Source organism: Typha latifolia, chromosome 1, assembly GCF_019914945.1.
Source record: "Typha latifolia isolate L0001 chromosome 1, TyphaL0001v2, whole genome shotgun sequence".
In the NCBI taxonomy this organism is placed as follows: Eukaryota; Viridiplantae; Streptophyta; class Magnoliopsida; order Poales; family Typhaceae; genus Typha; species Typha latifolia.
The window spans coordinates 18,390,070-18,414,771 of record NC_133086.1 but is presented as its reverse complement, the minus strand read 5'-3'; the positions used below and the strand labels follow the sequence as shown (position 1 = coordinate 18,414,771).

The 24,702-nt window shown below is 36.0% G+C and overlaps 2 protein-coding genes across 5 annotated transcripts; both read right to left on the bottom strand.

Moving 5' to 3' along the window:
* Window positions 1–1,211: 1,211 nt before the first annotated feature.
* On the bottom strand, window positions 1,212–14,166 carry LOC140794512 (dihydrofolate synthetase). Of its 4 annotated transcripts, none has more exons than XM_073146604.1 (13): window positions 13,993–14,166; window positions 13,827–13,917; window positions 10,471–10,800; window positions 9,102–9,199; window positions 8,551–8,701; window positions 6,144–6,206; window positions 5,326–5,487; window positions 4,019–4,210; window positions 3,774–3,873; window positions 2,707–2,838; window positions 2,501–2,632; window positions 2,233–2,262; window positions 1,212–1,843 (listed from the first exon to the last, which is right to left on the bottom strand). In XM_073146604.1, exons 3-13 carry the CDS (start codon window positions 10,744–10,746, stop codon window positions 1,485–1,487), a joined length of 1,695 nt encoding a protein of 564 aa, XP_073002705.1. In that variant the 5' UTR covers window positions 10,747–10,800; window positions 13,827–13,917; window positions 13,993–14,166; the 3' UTR covers window positions 1,212–1,484. The 4 variants fall into 4 exon arrangements, with proteins under 4 accessions (XP_073002705.1, XP_073002713.1, XP_073002730.1 ...); XM_073146612.1 differs by having other exon boundaries at window positions 10,471–10,769; XM_073146629.1 differs by lacking the exon at window positions 2,233–2,262.
* Window positions 14,167–15,569: 1,403 nt separating this feature from the next.
* On the bottom strand, window positions 15,570–23,132 carry LOC140780656 (uncharacterized). Its single transcript, XM_073126349.1, has 10 exons — window positions 22,908–23,132; window positions 19,677–19,809; window positions 19,532–19,597; window positions 19,339–19,444; window positions 17,734–17,776; window positions 17,553–17,625; window positions 17,256–17,343; window positions 16,174–16,230; window positions 16,006–16,084; window positions 15,570–15,826 (listed from the first exon to the last, which is right to left on the bottom strand). Exons 2-10 carry the CDS (start codon window positions 19,745–19,747, stop codon window positions 15,813–15,815), a joined length of 597 nt encoding a protein of 198 aa, XP_072982450.1. The 5' UTR covers window positions 19,748–19,809; window positions 22,908–23,132; the 3' UTR covers window positions 15,570–15,812.
* Between the last annotated feature and the right edge of the window lie 1,570 nt (window positions 23,133–24,702).

Here is a 24,702-nt window from a genome sequence, read left to right as displayed (position 1 = left end):
AAATGGAGTTTTTTGACCAAACTAGACCGGTTTTCATTCCTTTTTTTTCTCCCAACTTAGCTTCCACCCTAAATTTAATACCAGAATTGATCTAATTTATCGCAGCCTTAAATAAAATACTAAACCATTAAGTATTTTATTCGGTGTCAAGTAAAATACTAATCAATTCAGTATTTGTTTTAAGTAAAAGGCTAAATAATTGAGTATTTTATAAATAAAAATTTTGACATTTTCATGTAAAGTTACTTAGGTATACAACGCCCCGGATCCATTTTAGTGTTAATTTTGAAATGTAATTTATTTGAATAAATAAAATATAAGAAAGGCCTAGTTTGATTAAAAACTCGGTATAAATGCACAAATAAAAGTTAGAAAGGGAATGGTACAAATACGACAATTAATGGACCATTGGGAAGTGGGACTGGGATCCCTTATAAATGCTTTGCTATGAGCAGTGGAAACAAAACCATGTGAAGGCACAGCAATAAATGGACGAGACCATCCGTGTGATGGATTCATTTAGCTTTGGCTGCTAAGAAGTAAGGTTAATTTCAAGAAATCCAAGTGCCAAGTTGGAATGCCATCTTTGATGCTCCTAAAGTAGTAAGTATGTAGCAATTTGAGCTACTTATCATGTTTAGTTTCTATACTTGAGGAATAATAATAAGCCATAGGGATGATGAACAGAGACTTTGCTCCTTGTTTACATGAATAAAAGAATGAGGTAGATTTCATTATTCTATCATCAAGTGGAGTTCATTAAACATGTGAGAGATCTCATAAACATCCAAAAGTAATAGTTAAACATGCTCGTCATGTTGGCCTTCCAGCGAGGAGGTGTCAGGTATTGTCTAAATCAACCATACCAAGTGATCTCTTCAAACTCTAACTAGAAGATCTTGCTGAGGGCCACATGTTAGGTTTGGTTTCATATATAATAATGAGTAACTTGTATATATTATCTGGCTCAAACCTCAAAAAAGTTTTTGAGTTGAATTAGGGTTCAAAGAAATATAGTAAGAATTCTTTCAAATAAGATTGAGCTCTTCCTTTTCTCCGTAAGTTGTAAGGTTTCATATGATTGTCTGACCTAAAACTCAAGTCATCTACTAAATTAAAGCACAAGGATAACCCACAATTTATACACATGCCAATATTATCACATTGTATATAAGTACATAAACCAACTGCCAATAATATCACATTGTATATAGGTACATAAACCAATTGTCGTATATATAGCAAATCGGTTTCGAATATTGTTTACTGTATCAAACAAACAAAATCACCATGTTTACAATTCGTTTAACATCTATATTTCTATTTGTATTTACAAATAGAAATAGATGCACATGAATTTGCCACTATCCACTTCCTATCCGATAGATATCCATTTGATACTTACAGTGACACCTCTGTAGCAAGAAAATTAGCTTTACGGCGGCATCTTAAATACTCAAACCTTTTGAGGGTCAACAGACTGATTACTGGTACACAGTTTGTAACAATGACGAGACTAAATGCAGGGAGCCAGTGACAACAATGAGGCCAGGTCGATCTCTTGCTTTGCACCGGAGGAAATGCAAAGCGACCTTAATTAAATCGGTAATTAGCACAGTTTGGCAGCCGATCATGATGGGTTGGTCGCTCCCAGATGATCCTTGTGAGCAGCCATCATCCATGGGAATTCTGCTGTAGTCAATCAACCCTCTGTCTGAAAAATTAATACCTAGATCTTGTGCAGCCCTGATCCATGCATCTTTTAATGATGAAGCTGAAAGCGCACGAGATTTTCCGCCAGCAATGTTCACCTCTGTCAATAAAACGACATCTGGTCTTCGACCTGTGATAAATTTGAAGCACCAAAGTAGTGAAGAATCAAATATTCAAGTGCCACCAGTGCATCAAATTGACAAAGTATTGCATAGACATGCAATATACAGGCACGACACGCATCTGTGACAGTAATATAGTACTATGCTGATGTATACTGTGCAGATACAAAACTCAGTACACTAAGTCATCCTGGCGTCACACCAGGCTTGTGCTGGTGCTAAAGTACTATACCGGTAGCATGTGAGCATTGATCATTGATGGAAGATTTGAGATAAAAAGTAGAAAACTGCTAACACATGATCAGTAGGTAACACTAGTTTTTGGTTACATAGAACAAATCGAGCTAACAAGAAATTATACTTCTTATTGTTGACCATTCAGGGATCAAAACCATACATTGGCCCAGTGGAGAAATTAAGCTCCTCACTGCAGTGATAAAAACTTGTGGTACAGATCATAACCAAATAATAAGATTAAACTGGTAGAATTGGAACAAAATTGTAAAACTTGAAAAAGAAACAATAGCAGACAACTCTTAATACCGTGAATACTTCAGAATTCAGACTACAAAGGCACATATTAGTACATAAGTTACTTTCAAGGTACTAATAGAAGATATCAGATTAATAGAAGCACTGAAAGATGTAAAAGGAATCTATAGCACCTGAAAGAAGCTCTCTAGCAAATGCTACGTGATCCTTATCGCTCGCCATTGCCACCACAAGGGCCAATGGTCCATTAGGATGCGTCATCCTTATTACATCTGATAGAGCCTTGGCAGATGCATCAGTATGAGCTGCAATATGTTTCAAATAGTGAACAAAAGTTTACAAAGAAACAAAAGAGGATCACCAATAAAGCAGCAAAAACCTCCATCAACAAGTAAAGACACTCCATACAGCCCTAATCCTGAGGCTTCCTTCTGTGTCAGAAATTGGCTTCTTCCAAGCAACTGTGTCTGTTCCAAACCAGCTCGAATAGATGCATCAGATATCATCCAACCTTGTTTTAAGATAACCATCAAATAAGAACAAGAAAGTAGCAACATGATAAAAGAAGTACACCAGTCAATATGTACAGATGTACTCAAAAATTTACTGTGCTACTATTATGTCAAATTTCAAATCAGCATTGAGTCATTGAACTATCTATTTTTGTACATGGAATAAAATTTTTGACAAAAGGTATCTAGAATATGTAGTTTGATTGTAGTGTTGAATGTTTGTCTCAATCAACTCCAAATGATGTTGCATTGATTACAAGAAAAGAGGCAACTCAGTGAGCATGGCTCCTGCCAATGAAGAGCTAGGGAGAGTGTTTCCTAACTGTTGCATGATTATAATACTTCCAAACAAAAGCATATCAATACATGGGAATTTTTTAATAAATAAAGTAGATGCCTTTGTAAATTAGGAGAACCTCTGGAACTGGACATAATCAGCTCAAATCTGACTAAAATATGCTGCGGCAAGCATTCCTGGATTATGGAACAAGGATCCTAGCTCACGATCATTAATGAATCTATCTGAGAGCTCATACTGGAAGCTAGATGCAATTGAGCTCGCTATCTGAGAGCCTTTATATCTTCTAGCTCAATGGGAAATTGGCATGAAAGCAAGAAGGAAAAGGTGAAAAACATTCAATGTTCGTCATGACAACACTGAAAAAATTGTTGACTACTTGTTCTGAATATCTCCACCCTATAGTTTCATTTTAATGACTGAAATATAGATGAAGCTATCTTCAGATCAAGGAGTCTTAAGTTTAAACGTATTGGTTCACGAGTATGTTTTCGTAGCCTTCTGTTTTTCCACCTCCTCCTACATATGCAACCCATAAGGAATAATTTGCATGGACTTTCATAGTTACATCAAAACTGGAGTTGGCTTTGCTTCAAATTATAGGGGATCTGCAGAAAGAGGTAAGTATGTCCTTACCTTGATTACGGAGGCAAAGAGCTGTACAAGTGGCTGTAATAGCATTCTGAAGTTGATGGGTTCCAAACATATGGAGCTTTATATTGCCCAAGCTAATAAACTGCATAAACGTCCAATATCATGGGAAGAGTAAGATTGAGAGCAACCCTTCCTGGGGGAAGATACTGTTCAAGGAGGAATCTTGACAAAACATAAGGTGCTCTTTAAAACTCTACGAAAATGAAACATGTGCTTGCAAACTGTACCAATTGGTTATCTTCTTGTACTTGGATAAATATGTCACAGGTTTGATAAGGTTGGTCATCTTCTCTTCCAAAGCATTTTAAAGTGCTCTGGATGCCAGCATCATATGCTGATATGACTGGAGACTCCATTAAGGATGCCCTGTCCCGAATAATTTGTTCAATGTTCATCTTAAGAGGGCCACCAATAACAACCTGAAAGATTTATTCAGTGGACGGTCACAACAACAATAATATCTTCCATGAAGAGAAGGCTAAAAGTGCATTTAATCCTCTTACAGTGACATCACTGATTCATGAATGTAGGAATCTGAGAATATAACATGATAGGAAGATGAAAATAAATAGATTCAAATTCAAATTTATGTTAGTTTATTTTGTTCAAAGCAAGGACAATATGCATCACAGACTAGTAGTATAGAGGGTTGCAATGACAGATACTGCAGCCTATGAAATATGAAATCAAATATTATTCAGACTATGGTAGAACAATTCAATTATCTATGGACTATGGTAGCAGATATAGTAGTTCATAATGGCTGTCAGCTTCATGTGAGACCATGGTGATATAAGTATTATATCAGTACCTTACAGTTGCCACATCTCAGATCAAAGCACATCTAATCTATGCCTTTTTCATTGCCTGACTCATTAGCTATGTCAAATGCAAAACCTCAATATAATACCGAGATTTTGTTTTCACAATGACAAACAAAAGCATCTGAATATTCGATTTCAGCTCAGAAATTTTAAAAAAGGAAAACAGTCCATTAGCATCTGCATGATCAGGATAAAAACTCTATACTTCAGGAGACTTCTTGCAGAAAAAGCATGCCTAAATCCTAAAGGGAAAGTGTATAGAGCTTCTTTGATAATCAAGTGTGGATCTTCCAAAATTAGGAACTCTCTTACAGGGTTTACAGATTATTTAACTGAAAAGCAGCAGCTGACTATACACGAGTGATGGGTACTTGCAACAATAAACATATGGCAAAGGTCTGAATGGAGATTGTAAAATTCAGATATAATTAAAAAAAAATGCAGAAAAGGAACTCAATGAATTCCATTCAAAATCCTTGTGCAAATTACTTTATTGGTTGCTTTAATTACAATGAATTAAATATGCAGAATTGAGATTGTTTAAATAGAAAATTGCTCATGGAATATGGTTGTAGTATTGTAAGTAAAGACAAATAATCATCACTAACAAAAAAAAAGAAGAAGAGGTAATAATACAAAAGCATAAAGTAGGCAAAAAACTAATAAAAGAGTTCTATATAACAGGATAAAGCCAGTGACAGGTACATAACTGGACGACCATGTTTGATGATTCCTGACTTAGCCATTGCTATGCTTTCTAAGGAACCGCCCAAAGCAGCCAAATGCTCATGGCCTATTGATGTTATTATGGATGCAGCAAGTTCGGTGTTGCGTATAACATTTGTTGCATCCCTAGCTCCCCCAAGACCTGCCTGTTAAGTTAAAAAGAAAAGGTTTAGATTGTATTTGCTCTTAAAGAGGTCAATAAGCCCAAAAAAAGGAAAGAACCTTGCATACTGGGATGATTTTGTAATGTAAAGACCATCTGCATATAGGAAGAGAAAAACAATAATGCACTACATATGCCTACTCATGAGATTTAAAATTTGGTACATTCAATGCAAGGATAGACATGCCCATGGCACAGGATGGCATGACATATGGGAAGGGCAACGGCAAGTCTTTGCAGCGATCCATAGGAGGCGGGAGGAAGGTTACCATGCAGCACCCCCTCATATCACGTGTTGATAGTATGCAGAAAGCAAGTGCCCCGTGCCAGTCGGCACAACAATCCTTACTTCAACCCATTTATAATCTGGATGACTTCAGCATATTCATACAAAAACCATTTCAATGAGATCACCACCAGAAGGAAGGTTGGAAAGTTTGATTTGGACATCATTACTAAACAAGACACATTACACAGCAAATATATGTTTAGTTTCCAACGTCAAACTCACAAGTTGCAATGTTGCAAATATGCATTAAAGATACAAAACACTAAGTCCTTTAACAATCAACTGATCAGGAAAACAGTTAGGGATACCAATGGTCCAATTCTGCATCTGATAAGCAAAGAGCTACTTACCTCAATAATAGCAATATCAACCTTCTCTTGAGAGAATACGAGAAAAGCAAGGGCAGTGAACACCTATATAAGAGAAAAACAGAATGTCATACTTGTATAGAAATTAATTGTTGGTGAAGACTCTGGGAGACCTTGTTGTATGAAATGTAAAACCAAAATAAAAAAGAAAAAGTGCTTTTCTTTATCAGGAAAACAATGCTAAAAATGTTTGTGTTGTAATTGGTATTTAACTGAGGCTCACCTTCATATCGGAAGGCAAAGGCAAATTGAACGGCCTGGCTTACCACTTTCATCTACCAACAAGGACTGTGCCACCCCACTCACACCAGACCCCACCACAACATCAACAAACCTCGTTTCCAATTATTCGGGGTCACTTACATAAATCAATTTTTTTCATTTAGCTATAAACCCCAGTAACAGTTGTCCTGGAAAAAATTCTGCAATGAATATGAAGCAACCTAACAAAATTCCTCCTTTCTCTAGGCTTGGATATGAACTAGATCCTTCTCTTCTCTGGATATGAATTATATTCTTTGAAATGCAGGTAGATGATGATGCACAAAAGAAAAATCCCATGAAAGCCTCCAACTTTGTATCCATGTATATATTCATCCATGGAATAACCACCATAGTTAGAACTTACCTAATAGAGACAGCATACAGACAATTTGAAAGTGCCATATAGGAGAATTTATCACGGTGGCCACTCAAAGAGATAAATCTCCAATTATTCATCTTGCCCACCCTACCCTTATTTCTCTTATTGCTGTCAAATACATGCCGAGGGAAAAGGCTTTGACAAAATATGTTCTCAAGCAACCGTACAATGAATGATCATATATGTGCATTAAGTTTTGTACACAGAGTTACATATAAATCAAATTAGAATATTACTAAGGAAAACTGGCTGATGTAGGACAAAGTAGGAGGTCCTATAATGCAATGGCGGATTTTCCTATAGAGATGATTAAAGAGATGAGAAAAAGGTAGAAGATGAGGGAAAAATAATAAATAGAAGACAGAGAGAGAGATAACATGGCACACCTGGGCAAATAAATATGTTTGAGCCCTCTAATGGCCTTCTATAAATAAACTCTAAGTTACTCCCTGGGAAACAAACGTTTAATCTAATAAAATAACCTAACAAACCCTAATCTAGATTATTTATGACTTTTTAACAAAATAAAATAAAAATCCTAGGTACTATTCTCTGCTGCAGTACCATGCTGATGCTACAGTCCTGTAGATACTACTGCATTACAGTAATTCAGAAAAAATAAAATATAACTAGTAACCTTAAGCCTAACCCCTGTTTAAACTTCAGCCTAGACTTCCATTTTTCTTTTAATAATAGATTATGAGCCCATAAGCTAATCATAGGCTAGAAAAAGATAATAACTTTCCTCAATATATAAGTTAAACAATTGGATCGATCATATCAAGAAATAAGCCACAACAAATCCAAATCATTAGCAGATAGCACTCCAGTGAAAAATTCACTAAATATTAACTCTAACATCCATGTAAGAAATCGAATTCATGAATTCTTTCATAGGCTAATAGAACTCAACCCCTGAGCTATGACATTTTTTTTCATTCTTCTTCACTAGCCTTTCTATGCAAGTATGTCTATGTAGGTAATGTATTTACAAAAGTGAGCCAACATAGCAGTCTTCATCCATCACATTCACATCATATGGAGTAGAAGAAAGAAAAGTTAAATATATATGTCAGTGCCGGTGAGTTTCAAAGCAAATAAAAGGGGCTCAAAATGAGGTGTGCTGAAAGCAATGTCAATCTAGCATTAAAAGATTGTACAATATTAATCAATTTTTATTTGCACTCTGAATAGACGTCATGCTAAGTAAACAAGCAAAAGAGCGAAAAAAAGAAGAAAAAGGAACTATGAAAACCTAACATATCACATATCATGGCACAGTTTTAATACATTTGAAAGACAATAATCATGGGAAGAATGACTCATGATTTCATAGTGTCTCAAGACATGTAACAATGAAGATTGACATAAAAACAGTGATAACTGAAAGCAATATAAAGTAATAACAAAGAACTTCATGGAGTCAACATAAAGTAGTTAATCCAAATCACAATAGCTTCATCTTTTTGTTCATTTTGATCACACTATTATATGATATAAGAATGATGACAGAATATTTGCACATGAACTGTTCCTAAGGTTAGGAAGTGTAAAGTGTATTCGATGTGTCTTCGAAGAAAACACCAACATTGACATATAGTATTGCCAAAAGTCAAGTCTTAAGGTGTTTGTACAGAAAAGTTTGCATATGAAATTTGATTTACCTAAGAAAAAGTAAATGTTAAGAATGATAGCTCCAATTACATCTAAACATAGTGGTCAGATAGATAACAAGCCAATAACTACCTCAAAATGGGTGAGGGCTCCATTTTCCAGCTCAATTGATTTATCAAGAACTTCCTTCGTCTGATGGAAAAGGTTCCTCATTAACTTTGCTGAAACAGGATTTCCCGTTCTTCCAATAGAAATACGTTCACGAATGGTCAAAAGATGAGGACTGCATGAATGATTATTGGAGGTTTGTCATCAGCCTTGACTAAGCAAACCTAGAATGATACGTATCAATTTGACAGTTCGAAAAACATATGGTCCAATAATTTGATAGCATCTACACCATAAGCACATCTTTGATAGTACTTCATGCATCATACATCCTGCAACATAAAAAGTATAAGAAATAAAAAGAACAGAGCAACAAACTTTCTTGCACCTCAGGGAACTCATGTTGACATTTTTTTACTCTTAATACTAATTGTTTGACTGTTCGCAAAGGAAAAGGACTGAAAGTACAACTTCGTGTACATAAAACTTAGAGACCAGAAGTTGAAAGAAAAAGAGGATCGAAAAGGTATGTTTGTTATAGAGAATTTGAGAGATATAGGTCAGACATAAAATACCTACTATAGCAGCCAACTACATAACCTTGTTCCCGCAAAATATTGGTCAGAAATGCTGCAGTTGATCCTTTTCCCTTGGTGCCGGCAACATGGACAACCTACAGAATGATCCTGATTAGTTGGTTATATGTTTAATTGTTTATTAGTCTGACCTTTAATCTACTAAATGAATGGAATGATACCAGTGAGTAAGAACTTTAATAATAGGTAAAGATTGGGTCCATAAAGCATGGGGAATAACATGATCCCAAATAAAGAATTAAATAACAAAACAGTGAAACCTCCAGTCAACCTGCATTTATAATGACTAAACAAGAGACATTACAGAATTTATAAAAATAGACTTTCATGGCAACTGAACATGTTGGAAAATCACTGTGGCATAAACATGAATGACAAACTTTTTCTATAAAAAGGCGAGTCATATCCATGATTTGTGGTAACACAATAAGAATACATCATGGATCAAAATTGAACCAAAATAGAAAAACAAGCAAATACTATCGGAATAACAAAAGGAGCATAACAGATACACATGTGAAACAAGCACAGTAATGTTAGCTTTCTATAAATATCTCAAAATTATGAAAGCAGGAACTATTAAAAGATGAAATGGGTTAATGAATGAAACTTCAGTAAGGCCTTGTAAGTACCAGAGGACCTATAGAGCAAAAGGAGGCTTAAGAAAACTTGGAAGAACTTCGCATAGTGAAGATAAAGACATTTCAAGGAATATGTATGTAAGTCAAAAAGACCAAACACAGAAAACAGAAGTCAAAGCACTTTGGTAAAGATATAATCCTTAAGACTTGTCAATGACGAGTCAACTGTTTGATACATAATCTAGCAAGAGAAAAATGGAATTTTATACAGAAGTGGCAACGTGTAGTTCCTTGGCTCCTGAACCATGAAAATGTAGAGGAAAATATTATTATTTAGATATATGACAGGCAACAAATGAAGCTTTTAAAATAAGGAGGAACAAAATGGCAATGAATTGTCCACATAGAAAATAAGTACAAAAAGAAAAGAAAAGAAAAGAAAAGAAAAAAGAGAGAAGAGAGAGAAAGCAAAACAAAATAAAGTAAAAATGCTGCCTTTGTTATATAACCAATAAACCCAAAAGCTTAACGGATCAACTATATATCAAATCATGAACTACCGTTTAGTACCTAATTTTGAAAAACTAATTAATTTCATGCAAACAACAATACAGACATCAAGTGAAAAAAAAATATTGATGATAAATTTAGATAGTATGCACTAACTATACAAATCAAAATTTTGAGCAAAGTAGCAAACACATACAATGAAACTTTCCAAACAAGATCGAACAACCCCAAACTAAATTTCTTTTAAAAAAAAGTACCTTGAAATGGGTATGGGGGTTATTCAATCGGTCCAGTAGTCGAGTCATTCTTCCAAGATCAAAACCGTCATCCGAGTCTGTGCCGGCTCCTTTGGGCATATCCACCCTCTCGTAATTCTTCATCTTATCCAAGTAATCCAAGAACTCACCGAGATCTTTGTCCTCCTCCAACATGGCCGAGTACGATCTCGAGCTCCTCTTCAACGCCGACATGGCACTCTCATTTCGCCACCTCATATGGCGCAGGGGCCACCATAGTCTGGGTAGGCATAGCATCTCTGTCGTGCTTTTCTGAGGTGCTTGTATATGGAATGGGAAGGCCGAGAAATTCTTTCAGGTTCCATATTCAGTTCATAACATGACCAATCCGACCCGGACGATGAGAAATGTGTTGAAAAAAATCCGTTGATGCTTAGTTCCAAATGATATAATAACTATAGTGAAAAGAATTTATATCAATACAGAATATTGACTCCAAATCTTCGAGTCAATTGAGTTCCCATCTAGGGAATGGTTAGGATATCAATACAGAATATTGACTCCAAATCTTCGAGTCAATTGAGTTCCCATCTAGGGAATGGTTAGGGGCTTAAGATTCAAGAAAACATTATCCGCATGCAAATTCACTTATTAATTTGACTGGAATAAGGCCTTTCACTCGAATCTTTTTATTTTCACTCAAATCCTAAAGCTTTTGAATTGGACATTTTGAGTATTCAAACATATATTACTTACTTGTATCTGACCTCTATGGGTATTATCACCTAATGAGAGACTAGGGGTGAAAATGAATCGGATAGTGCTCAATCTATATCCAGATCTATATTTTTACTTTGGATACGGATTCATATATTAGACGGATAATAAAATTTAAAGCTATATCATGACTGAACAGATACATACATATATAAATTGAATACGAGTTGGATCTTACATATGAGAATCATAATACTAATGGAACAAGTAGCCAAAAAAATATAACACCCCAACTCAGGCACATGCCCAACACGTGCCCCTAGCACATGAGATACATATGGTTAACCTCAACGAGTGCTAGGATGGTCACAAGGGCCTAAAAAATGGGTAGCCCCTTTCTCAAATATCGATTCCAATGAATTGATCAACATGGTATAAAAATCAGAACATATGTTTAAATGATAACCGCTCACCAAAGACCGATAGATCCACAGGTTGTAACATACCATCTACTAGGACACTCTAAATCTTAGTTTGTAGCTAAAACATAAAGCAGCAGAGAGTGGGCCTAGAGCTCAGCAAATGGAACTACATCGCAACATACAATGAAAATATCATTATTCATGAAAAATAAATGAGAAACTTAAATATAGACAAAAGGGTGCATAAATGTCATTTGCACTCACAAATGTTGTGTAGCTTGATGTTCATTAAAACCATTGTTTCATTGCTCAAGGCACTCTCATAGCTCATATAACCCGAACTCATCCCCAAGGAGAGAGTGAAACTAAGTGGTACTATCATCTGCCATGCTTGGTGAATAGTTGATCGATAATCTACTACTGCAGACTAAGAACCTCGATGCTAAAGCCTATTACCATCACAACAAATCATCATCACACGTTAGTGCGGAGTAATCACACGATCCCTCAACTCATCATCGCATATTGGTGCAGAATACCCCCACGAGCCCTCAACCCAAAACTACGCCCTAAACCCTGCAAATCAAGTATCGTATAGTCCACTTAATCCAAACCTTGCACAAAGTTGATGATAACCACCAATAATAATAGGTCGAGTCGTGAAATAACCAATGCATGTTTATGCCCAATGGGCAGCTTGCATGATTGTCTAGGATTCACAAGACATAATCTCTAATATAATAATAGTCTTTATAGCACACTCTGTGCATGTCCCCACCCTTATCCTGGAGGACTCTCGGGTACTGTCAAACTAAGCATGCAAGTCTACAACTTGCTCGATAGGGTAACTCAATGTGTGGAGTGTAATGCGCAAGTGAAAATATATGCACCTATCTAGCATAATTACAAGCTAGACGGAATAGCACTTAATATCCATGTATAAGAGAATGTGAGCTAAATTACTACTCACAATATGATGCTTACGGAAGACTACTAACAAATAGCAAATCACTTAAATACCGACAATATAATGGGTAATAAACTACAATGAAACATATCACTCCATGCACGAGCATGAATTATTATTCAATATTGTAAGGAATACTTACGGGATGTCTACTTGCCTGGAATGTTGACCAAGGCCTAAATGTTTTATAATCAAATGCTAGTTAGGAGTTACTTACACCCAAACTTTGAGGTTCTCGACTTAGGCTAACCCCCAGTGAGTTTGATATGAAAATCCTTACGTGGTTAATTTTATCAAATATATGTTTGACATGCTTGACAAAAGAGTACGAGATAGAGGAAAAAAGATAATTGGAAGAAAGGACAGTTTATTGGTTGGCAGGATGGGTTGCAGAATATAAAGCTTAAACGAAGGAGCAAACATCGAATAGATGTTATAGGATTTACGACTACCTTAAAAGGTACCATGATTGTCCACTGGTAATAATATATAAGGGGAAGGTAATAAGAGGGTTGTGCATTTATATTTATATGCATACAACTAAGTAAGCATATTTGGTCTGCACGCCTATTTATACAAGATGTCATTATAACTAAGTATACATAAACCTCCTCTGTTGACATAAACTTAGTTAAGTTTGCCCCGCTTATCCATTGATTATTAGGATCAACCGCTACATATTCATGACCATGCATGTATACATACTCATATTTACAAGTACATATGAATAGGCATGAGTCGGTAAGGGGGTGTTAATCTAGGAGTAGAATGAAAGGGTGATGGTCAATGGGGAGTATAGAATGGTATTATCAGGCTGATGATACAATAGTAGTAAACAATAAGCTATTCCATATTTGGGTGATAAAAGTTAATAACATTGATAATGACAAAAATAAGCGTGCATACATACATACATACATACATACATATATATATATATATGGTTACACATACACTAATATTAAATGTATCAACATTCACCAAGAAATAAACTCGAGGTTATATCAAAGGTCTCAAACATTATATTTGCACATCCATAACTGCACATTTACATTCATATATTCATACATATATACACCAAAGTACATACGCACAAGATTTTATTCATTCATATATAGGCTTGCTAGGCTACAAATAAGCCCAAAACAGAGATGTGAGGGTCGGACAGCCACCGCAGTAGTAGGTGGTGGTAGTGGTGACTGTGGAACGGGATAAGAGGAAAAATGGTGGAGATTGAGGTCGGTAGGTGAGGGTGAGAGAGAGAGACTCACAAGAGTGGAGAGCCCTTGAGAGGCGGGTGGACCGTGGACGGGGAATGCCAGCGGAGGCGACGACGGCGAGGCGCAGCCCTAATAAACCGAGCTGCGGCGGAGCGAGCGACGACGTCAAGGCTACTCTACAGGAAATCCAAGAGCGAGCTCGAGGTAGGGGGCTAACCGTGGATGGAGGGGGCTCTCAAAGTGGAAAGCGAGCTCGAGGTAGAGAGGCGGAGAGACGGTGGCTTGGCGACGGCGAAGAGGCGTAGCTTGGCGGAGAAGCGGAGGCGGAGCTTGGCGAAGAAGTGTTGGCTTGGCGACGGAGGAGATGAATATGATGATCAGGCTTCAACTCTCGTTCGTGGCAGCATTTTTATTTATTTATTTATTTATTTTTGACTTAAAGTCCGTCGACACGGTCGTGGCAGCTAGGGCTATAGAAAGATGACGAGATGAAGAGTAGAAACTAGCAACTACTAACTAATTAGGGGTGGGAACGAGAGGAATAACAGCCTAATGGGTAGCGGTAGGGCATATAACAAATAAGTATATTACTATATTATTTATAATTTATGCGGGTAAATGGATATAAGATATCTGTATCTAAAAAATTTTATTTGACCCATATTTGTGTATCCGAATGCATATCCGAGTTGGGTAGAATTTTCTGACTCAAATTCGATGTAGATCGAGTCGAGTCAGAGTTAATCCAACTTATTTTTACCCCTACCATAGGCATATTCTCTAGTATTACCATCGATGTAGATTACAATAGATGACTAATTAAGGTTGTCAAAAAAGCTTATGCGCTCATGAGGCTCGTAGGCTCGGCTCGAGCTCTAAATGAGCTGAGCTGATATATTAGGCTTGAAAAAATTATCAAGCTAAGCCAAGCCAGCACTGGCTCACTTAAACTCGGCTTAATTAGGCTTATATATATATATATATATATATATATATGTGTGTGTGTGTGTGTGTGTGTATGTATAATAGGTTTAGATCCAATGGTTAGTATGATGTGTATAAGTAAAAAAAAAAAACCTTAGCCTCCAACCTTTATCTCCCCAAAGTTCTCATTAGCCAAACCCTCTTCACCACCAAAATCCAAAATGGTGAAACCCATCTTCACCGGTCACCGCTCACCACCGAAACTCTCTTTAGTCTTCACTACTAAAATCATCTTCACCACCGAAATTGAAAACCACCAAAACCCTCTTTAATCTTGACCACTGACTTCCCCTTCGCCGTTCACTAGTGCACCGACTTCCCCACCTCATCCAACCTGTTATCTTGTCCTCAAGCTCATAAACGGCGGTTCACTTGACTCCCTCCTTCGCTATCAAGGAAGCAACTTCTAGGGTGAAGACAACTAACTTAGATTTCAATTTGTTATCCTCTTATTTTCCGACATTTATCAACAAATTCATGTATGAAATTTTTGACCAAATTTTAGTATTGACTATAAAATTAATCTAACCAAACCCACTCCAAGCGCATCATCCATGAAGACATCAAGCTCTTCACTCCTTAAACACGGCGAAGGACAAGATATGTAGACAAGATCCTCATCCTCATCGACCAAATGAGCCGAGCTCAAGCTTTCTAGAGCTTGAATCGAGCCGAGTCTATCCAACCTTTTCTAGCTAGTCTCGAGCTGAAAAAATATTGGTGTTGAGCTGAAAAAGAAGTTTGAGAGAGGGCTAGCTTGGTTAAAAACTCTCTTTCATCTGATTCCCCTCTGGCTATGACAAAATCGGATCGACAACTTGGAGAATATATCATTATTTTCACGAGTTTCCATCAAAGATAGTACAGTCCAAGGATGTTTGATTACAAGATCTCCAGCGCGGTGAGAACCAATTACAGCAACAAGAGAAGTACTTCTAAGATAATTACACCACTCTATTCTTCTCTCCGTATTGTGGAGGGGAAAAAAAACTAGTCTTATAGTAGGAAACCCGACACCGGAAGCTTCCCGTTTGACTAAGAACTCCTCTATCATCAGTATCTTGGAGCTGCACAAAAAGGTGACATGAATTTCAGATGTAGCAAAATATTATGAAAAACTAGTATTTAACTAAAAAGATAAAGCAAATTGGCAAAAGAAATCTATCCTAAACTAAGCCAATATAATCATTGGAAAATAAAATCGAGAAAAAAAAACCCATTAAATTAATATAAAGAACGAGCCAACCTCCACCAAGAGTTGCTTCAGGTAGCCGTTCTATTGAATACTTATGCTGAGTAATGTACATGATAGGCACCCCAGGAATCTGCCAAACAAAAAATAACAATACTTAGTCTTGTAGGCAAAATTACACAAAGATCTCAAGAGTACATATAATTGCACTAATCAGCCTACCTTGCGTATCCTTCGTTTCAAGTCTCTATCACATGTAGCAACAATGTAGCACTTGTGCTGTTTAAGAAAAGATACTTTTAGATGGAAAAAAGACCAAAAAAAAATACTTGATAAAGGAGGTGCCTCCAAATAATTATCAAGGGTGATCCAGGATCTTTCCTTGATTTTTCTATTATGTTAGCACATAATACTTCTTCCCATCTATTCATTAAATACTATGATAGTATGATGTGACAATTTATTACAATGGCGACAAAATAGAGAAGGAAGAGCGGATCTATGTTGTTCACCAAAAAGAGAATCTTTTTGCAAGAAACCCATGAAACATTAGGAATAAACAAAAATAAACTACAACTATAGCCTAAAATAGCTTTAGTTTCCACCACATCAGCAGTCAATATCAGTATAAAGGGGATGCTTGCAAAGGGGCAAAGTAACTGGAGGTTCTTCATAGGCCAGGATGTCAAAAAACAAGTGACAGTCAGGAAAAACGTTTTTCACACACACACACACACACACACACAAAAGAAAAAGTGAAAGCATGGGTGTTACAGATTTCACCAGGAAATAGGAAAAGGAGAGGGAATGGATAACAATGAGGGCAGCAGCAGTAATTATATTACAAGAGTAAGTTTTTCTTTTGGACTTTCAAAGTTTGAAAGATAGTGAAATATTCTTGAATATTGTGGCAAGTTGGGTCAACTTTTCATTTGGAATAAAAGGTAGACGTACGAGTTACTCTGGAAATATAATGTTGGGATGTTTCTACCTTATGAAAGCTAGAAGTTGCATATGGAGTTCTACATAATCTCACCGTCCTCAAAGATCCAGATCAATTCTGAATGCACGAGGCTCCCACCAATTTAGGGTTTTAAGCAGAAGATATAGGCAGCTGTAGCCTCTATACAAAGAGGTTATTTCCATGTCTTGAACTATGACATCTTAGATGCAAGGGCAAGCCGTACCATCATTACAAAGCAAAAGATAACCAAAAGACATCAAATAAATACTGTTATATAGTAAAAATGAAGTTTTAAATGAAACATAAGACCACAAACAGATAAACAAGAAAAGGGTAATACCTGGGTGACCCTTTCGACGATGCAATCATCTGCATATGTTCCTTTATGTGTGCATGGTAGTCTCTCAAACCTAGGATCTTTAGCAATCCTGCAAAATAAGCACAGATAACAAGATTGAGGAGGGAAACAATCAGAATCTAGAAACCATACACATATTTAAAACAATCATAATAGGGAATACAACATTAGTTGAAATGGTAAAAAAAAGAAAGAACTAAACAGGAAGCTGACAGATGGATATTAAGAAAAAACATGTTACACTTGCATAAAGGAAAAAACATTTGCACTGTAAGATACCTTAGAGCCACACGGTACTTCTGCCCCAGTTTTTCAAGTTCGGCCATGACACAATCGGTGATACATGGAGTGCCTTTTTAAGCCAATCACAAGGAGTTAATTCCAACATCACAGAGAAGGATCAAATAAACAGGCAAGAGTAAGATTAATTAGAATCAAAGATGATATGATAATTACTGACATTTTGCATACAGGCAGTCCATCATTCCTTTCTCCAGATCCAACTGCATAAAAAGGAAAGAAATATAAGCCATATAAAATCAAATTCGTCAAGCAAAGAAAGAATCATTCTTACAGTTAGCTCTCAAAATGTTAGCAGTGCTTCGAGAATGAAAGGAATCATTAAATTTTCAATAGTTCTTAGACTTTTACTAAGTTATCAGAATCTAAAAAATAATATTTGTCCTCAGATAAATTATTTGACCTTCATGTCTTTAAGAGAAAAGGTTGCATCAGCTTATTCAAACCCAGTTCTACTAGCATACTGAAGAGTCTTGCTAAATTTGGTAGCATGGAATTCATGTAACAGTTTGACGGTTCTATTATACATAGAAATGTATATTCATATTTTTTGAACAAAAATGTATACTCTATATTGGTTGACAACTTGTCAAAGAAAGTCCTCCAAGACCACTACATCATAAGAAGAATGATATCGACAAACACAAGAAAATAAGACACTGCCAGGCTCCAGCCAAAGTGAAGCAACAGCCAACCCATGAAAACAATTTCCCCAACTGAGTTCAGTTTTAAGAATCCAATGCTGCGTCTGATTCAACCTCTTACAAGAAAGGAGTATCAAACACTTGCTTTCTTCAGATTTCTCACCTAACTTGCATGCAAATTCTTTTAAGATCTTTGATAATATGTAAAGATCTTCATGATTTAAGATAATCTTATTATGTTACCCAACTTCACATAATGTAACGTAGTAATGCACTTGTTGTCCAGAGACTTTATTTGTTAAAGGAGAAACACCAAAGATTAACAAAAACATGTCTCATTTCCCAGTCTTCTGGTTCACATTATATCTCTTTATCAGTAAACTGATAACTACATATGTTACAACCGGGTATCATCATTGGTTTAACTGAACTATTTTAAATTTGTCATATATTGCTCCCATAAATTATACAAAAAATAAACAACTAAGGCAACTGAAAGATGTATATCTGCCCACTATATTATACATTATAATATCTGAGAAGAAGCCATTAGTTGCTTGGTTCTACAACCCAGTTCAGGTGATAAGGTGTCAAATGTCCAGGAAAAGATAACTTCTACTTAACACATAATAGAACAGCACACTACATAGTTACTGGGAAGGTAGCCAACCTTATAAAACTTAGTAATGATCAGAATCACTATCCGCATGAGTAGAGATACAGAAGCTAGATCAGCCGCCAAGTCGAATGTCGAGCCATCTTAAGATTATACAATCAGAAGATATCTCCTTTTGATTGTCTGGGTTCATGAATTTAGTCATTTTTGCAAATCACTGCCAATACAGAGATGGACCTTGTTACAGTTACCCCTCCCCAATAAAAACCTCTAAGAAACAGAAGAACTATTTCCAACAGAAGAACAAAAAGTTATGATATCTTCTTCCAAATACTGTGATGGTTCATGAAACCGACAGCTAATAATCATATTTCACCATACCAAGTAATCTCTGCGAGTGCAATAACTTTTCAACTTTTTGCACCTAATATTACTCTATCCTAGAAATATCAAATCATCAATACAGAAGTCAATAAAAGCACAAACTTTTTTTATCAAAACTCGCCTTATTCTGGATGGAGAAGTTGATAAAGTTGGTATCAACAATAACCATATAAGGCGGGCCTAGAGCAGTGTTGTACTTGAAGAAGAGCGCCGAAGAGACAGCTGGCCTAACAAAAACCAACCGAACTGTTAGACGCAAGCAAGAAATCAAAGTAAAGCGATAAGAAGAGGGCGACATCACAAAGAATACTCACGCATTACAGGGGAGCTTCTCCCTCTCAAGATCTTTCTTCTTAGGGTTCAGGACCTCCTCCTTATACCTATGAGATATGATGATCCTGAAGCTTAATCACATTGGAAGAAGAAAAGATGACAGGAAGAGAGGAAAAAAAAACCCACTTTTTTAGGGTTTTGGAGCTCACGAGCTTCTTGACAGCAGCAAACTTTGGGGTCTTCTTGGCCCTCCCCATCGATGTGAAACCTTAATCTTCTCCCGAATTTATATGTTGGATTTGAGAGTAGCACGAGAAAACTAGAATTGAAGACAAGACAGGAGTAAGAAGTAGAGACCGATGAGGATGAGACAAGACAACACCACCTCAAAGAACCAAGCAGTGACCAAACCAATCATCCAAGAGTGAAGCACGAATATGGATTCGAAATACGAAATACAACAATACGGGTACAGAGATGTGGATTTGGAATACGGAATACAACAACACGGATACAGAGATGCGGCAAATTTTGCCGATAAATAAAAAAATTATTTGCAATCAATTGTCAAACTAATATAACATATAGTAAAAAAATTCATATCATTTAAGAGTGAAAAACGAATCGGATAGTGTTCAGCCAATTTCTAGATCCATATTTTTAATCCGGATACGGATACGGATTCAGATATGGATATTAGATGGATAGCTAAAATTTAAAACCATATCCTAATTAAACAGATACGGATAAATTCCAGATATGGATCGAATAATTTTCGAATACGGATTGGACATTTTTTAAATATAGATCGGATCTTAAACAGATATAGATTGGATCTTAAATGAATTATAACATTTATTTTAGACACAATTAATATAAAAATACTAAGAGTTTCAAAAAAAATTCTCCCTCTGCTTATAGGTTGTCAGAAGTTCAATATATAGCTAAAATACAAACTAGGATATTTTCAAAAGTGCTTGCAAATAGTATTGATAAAAGGACATTTTGACCACATAGTAGAGTTATGAACTAATTTCCCATAATTAACTCATCAAGATTAGTATCCACTTTATAGTAAGGAAGAAATTGATCATCATAAAAAGAAAAAAAAATAAGTATCGAGAGCGCAAGGGCAGGTATAAGTTGAAGCATTATATATATAAGAAGTCATGCATGGTTACAAAGGCAAAAGCCTAGACAACCCTTAAATATTTTTAGCTGATTTTACTAGACAAAGTGATAAGAACAATAATTGTATATATGGTTGTGACAGAAACAGCATATATTAATCCTTCAAAAAGACGTAATAAAGAAGAAATCAAGCAATTTGTTCTTCTAACATGAAATTATCAGTGTAAGATTGCAGAATATGAGTAATACATAGCTTTTGTTCATCCCAAGTGATTTCAAGTCCTGTTTGATACAGGAAGTTACAAAGCTACCAAACATGTCAAAAGAGTAACAGCCATCACAAAACAAGGGTCCTCCCATACTAAATACAACCAAAGTTACCAAATTTAAATCCAGCTGGTTCTTGAACAAATAAATACTTAAAATTCTAGCGAAAAATTGAGTAACATTTGTGAGATTGGATAACATTTGCCCTCTATTACTACTATGTTTAGTTTTATAATAGTTCCTAAAGTGTGTTGTTTCAATATAACTTTCCCCACTAAAAAAATTTCGACAAGATTTACATATTGCTTTGCACTTGGTAATTATTTTTTCATCGATTACTTCTGTATCTTCAACTTTTTCAAAATTATTCTAGACATCAGATGTCAACTTCTTTTTCTTTGTTCTATCATCATTAAAAATACTATTGGAGGTGCCATCTTAAACTGTTACACTTGTAGATCCATTGACTCCTAAATCTAGACATTAAAACTAATTACAAGTAAAAGTATCAAATGTAAATCATGAAAGAGAGAAATTATTAAAGGTAAAAACATTCTCACCAATTTAGCAATTTTTGAAAATTGATTACTCTTCAAGTTGCAAAAAATATCAGACAAGAGAGTAGAAAAAAAAAATAGCTGCAAAATGTGCAGACAAAGGCGATTAAAAGCTAAAAGTCCAAGAACATGCCTAAAAACATCCCAAAGTCCTAAAACTATTTTAAGATGGATCAATACTTCCATCTTAGCAAATGCTGAACAAAATTAAGATGGATCAAGTTTCATCCCAGTAAACACTGAATAAAATTAAGATAATTATTTTAATCTCAAGATTCATCAAAGCTTGAATAATTAGCTAGTTTATAACTGATGACCTTAGTTATAAACTAGACATTGCTGATATTAAGACCGAAATCAAGATAATTTAACTTAAATCAAGATAGTAATTTATTGTTATAAACAACAATTCATCTTTAATCCAGTGAAGCAAGGTATTATAAGATGGGCAACTGATAACAAGAAGCATGTCCCGTGAGTAAAAACCCATGTCCAAACATTTTGGGTACGATCATCTAATTTCTCAGAGTAACTGGCCCAAAGCCCTTCAACAACTTCTTTACTCTACGTAAGGTGAATCATAAATATTAGCAGCCTTCACCTTCTGAAGTGTAACATACATTCCCAGTTACTTTGGCTATATACTAGGTTTCTTAAAATCCACGAGTGAAAGAAATACATTATAAAGTTATAATTAAGCATATAAAATGTATGTTCTTGCTTTGCAATTGCAAGTAAATGAGAATTATCCTATAACTTTAACAACTAGATCATTGAGAACTTGCATAAATATTAGCGGCGGATGAAATGTGATTTGGGGGAAAGAGATGGAGAAGACAAGGGTAGGGTTAGTGTTAGAGGTAACAGGTTGGGTCAGGTAATTTTATGTTATTAAACAGATATCCGTTATCCAAATCTGAATCCAACAGAATTAATTAATTATACCATATCCGGATCCCGACTTTTCCGAAAAAAACTATCCGTATCCGGATCTGGGGGGATCAGGGTTCTTTTTCTAAAAACAATATGTAACCGTATATGGATCAGGAAGGATTTTTTTTATCCATATTCGATCCGATCCGAGTCATTTAGTGGGTCGAGTCAGACTTAATCCGACCCGCTTTTACCCCTAATATCATTACATCTGCATCATAATGCCAAAAATTCATAGAAAAACTCACTAACCAAATTCTATCATTAATACACATACTAAATATGTTCATGCACCATACCACCAAATGACCAAAATGATTAGTATTGGGACAAGATAAGACTAAAAGAGTCATTGCTACAAAATAAAAATTATTGCACACTAAGTTACTAACATATTTCTCATATTGGAGCCTACAGGTTACTAACATTGTGAAGGTAGAGAGGAAAAAAAAAAGCACGATTGCCAAATCAAAACATTTCTCTCACTGCAGCCAACTTCAATAAAGAAAAAGATAATATTTTTCCTCACCTTGGTGTCCTCCTCAAGTGTGAGGACAGAGAAAAACAAAGAGACCAGTGGAGGAGAAAGTGAGAGAGGAGCGCAAGTTTGTCGGAGTCGCAATCTCGTCGGAGGAGAACGCGAGAGAGGAGCTTCTTCTCAGAAGAGTCGAGCAAGTTCTTTAGTGCGTCGGAGGAGAACGACTAGGGTTTTGGAAAAGAACAAACTCAATCAACGTGAGACAGGAGCTGGGGCATTTCTCCGTCAATTGTATATTTGCATTTAACCCTTGATGGGTAGTAAAATGGGTTAACAGATACGAGCTTCAAACTCGACCCGCTAAACTAAATCAACTTAAAAATGAGTATCCCTTCAACTAAAATTATTATTTTTAATTCGTGTCTCTCTTTTTTATGCTTGTACGTGCATCCCTTGTGTTTCATAGTCGTGCAGTCGATTGATGCTTATACGTGAACCGATAATAAGAAATTTATCAGGCTCTTTTATTCGGATCGAAGCCCGACCCGTCAGAGATTTCTTATCTGCTGGTTCAATTAGAGGACATAGGACAAGGCTTTTTGGACTAAATCCTCGTCCATCCGAGTAATACTAGGCTCACATAAATTGATCTATGGGCTGAGAGTGGTGAAGCCCAATTATAATCATGATCCAGCCCTAACTCGGACCAGATTAGATGAGGTTAGTAAACAGTATTTTAGTACATGAAACCCGGCCTTGCCACGGATGGGTAATGTTTTCTTTGAAAATGCCCTAAAACATCCCTGATAAATATGATCATCTATCGGACAAGAAGGTATCTATATAATAATATGGTCGCAAACAAGTAAAACCCGTCAACCAACTGCCATCAGTTTTCACGTGTGTTATTGCTTTTCTGTTTGCATATCAGTTTTTATTGTTATTATTATTATTATGAGTTAGCTCTCTATATATTATAGACTGCATTACCGGATCAAACCTCTCCCAAAAAAATGAGCTATAGTAAGCTTAAATCAGATATTCATATGGAAAATAGAACTTATAGCCAGTGTCATAGATCAGTATTCGATCGATCTAGTTTTCAGATAATATATGACTGCTATTTCATCCGAGCTCAAGGTACAAATCATACGGCAAAAATTAAAACAAGAAAGGAGCAATGCTCGATCGATGAATATCGACCCTCGAACATGAAGCCCAGCTCATGTTAGCAAACCAATGAGCAACTAAATTAGAAGACTTAATTGAGATCATAACGGATGCCGATCCAATTTATTTAACCAATAACAACCACCCTCCCCTCCAAATAACAGATTCAAAGAAAATTACCATCATCGTATCAATAATATGTTGTTATTATCTAAAGAAAGAAACTCGGAATTGGATCCCAACGCTAAAGCATGAGTTTAACTCGAGCAGACATCCAAACTTGTCTCAGTAGCACTTGAGAGTAACACTGTCGTTTGTGAGATAAACGTGTTATGTTTGTGATAACTAATTCGCACAACTAATCAACATGGAATCAAGATCAAAGAATCGCAAGAACGAGATGTACTACTCGGATCATAGAAGGATCGAAGAAGTTTATAGTAGTGACGTATAAGAGATTCTTGCAATTGTCCACACTTCTTTATGAGCTCCTACATCCGTCTACAGACAGCTTACCCTATTCACACAAGATTCCAAGACAAGGACGAAAAAGTGGATCGATCGATCGAGCAGAAGAAATTAAGAATTAGGAAAGATCGATTTCTCACATCAGAGTTCGTCTCCTACGGGAGGAACGGAGGCATTTCCGGACATATGGATCCCATTCTCCGCCGTG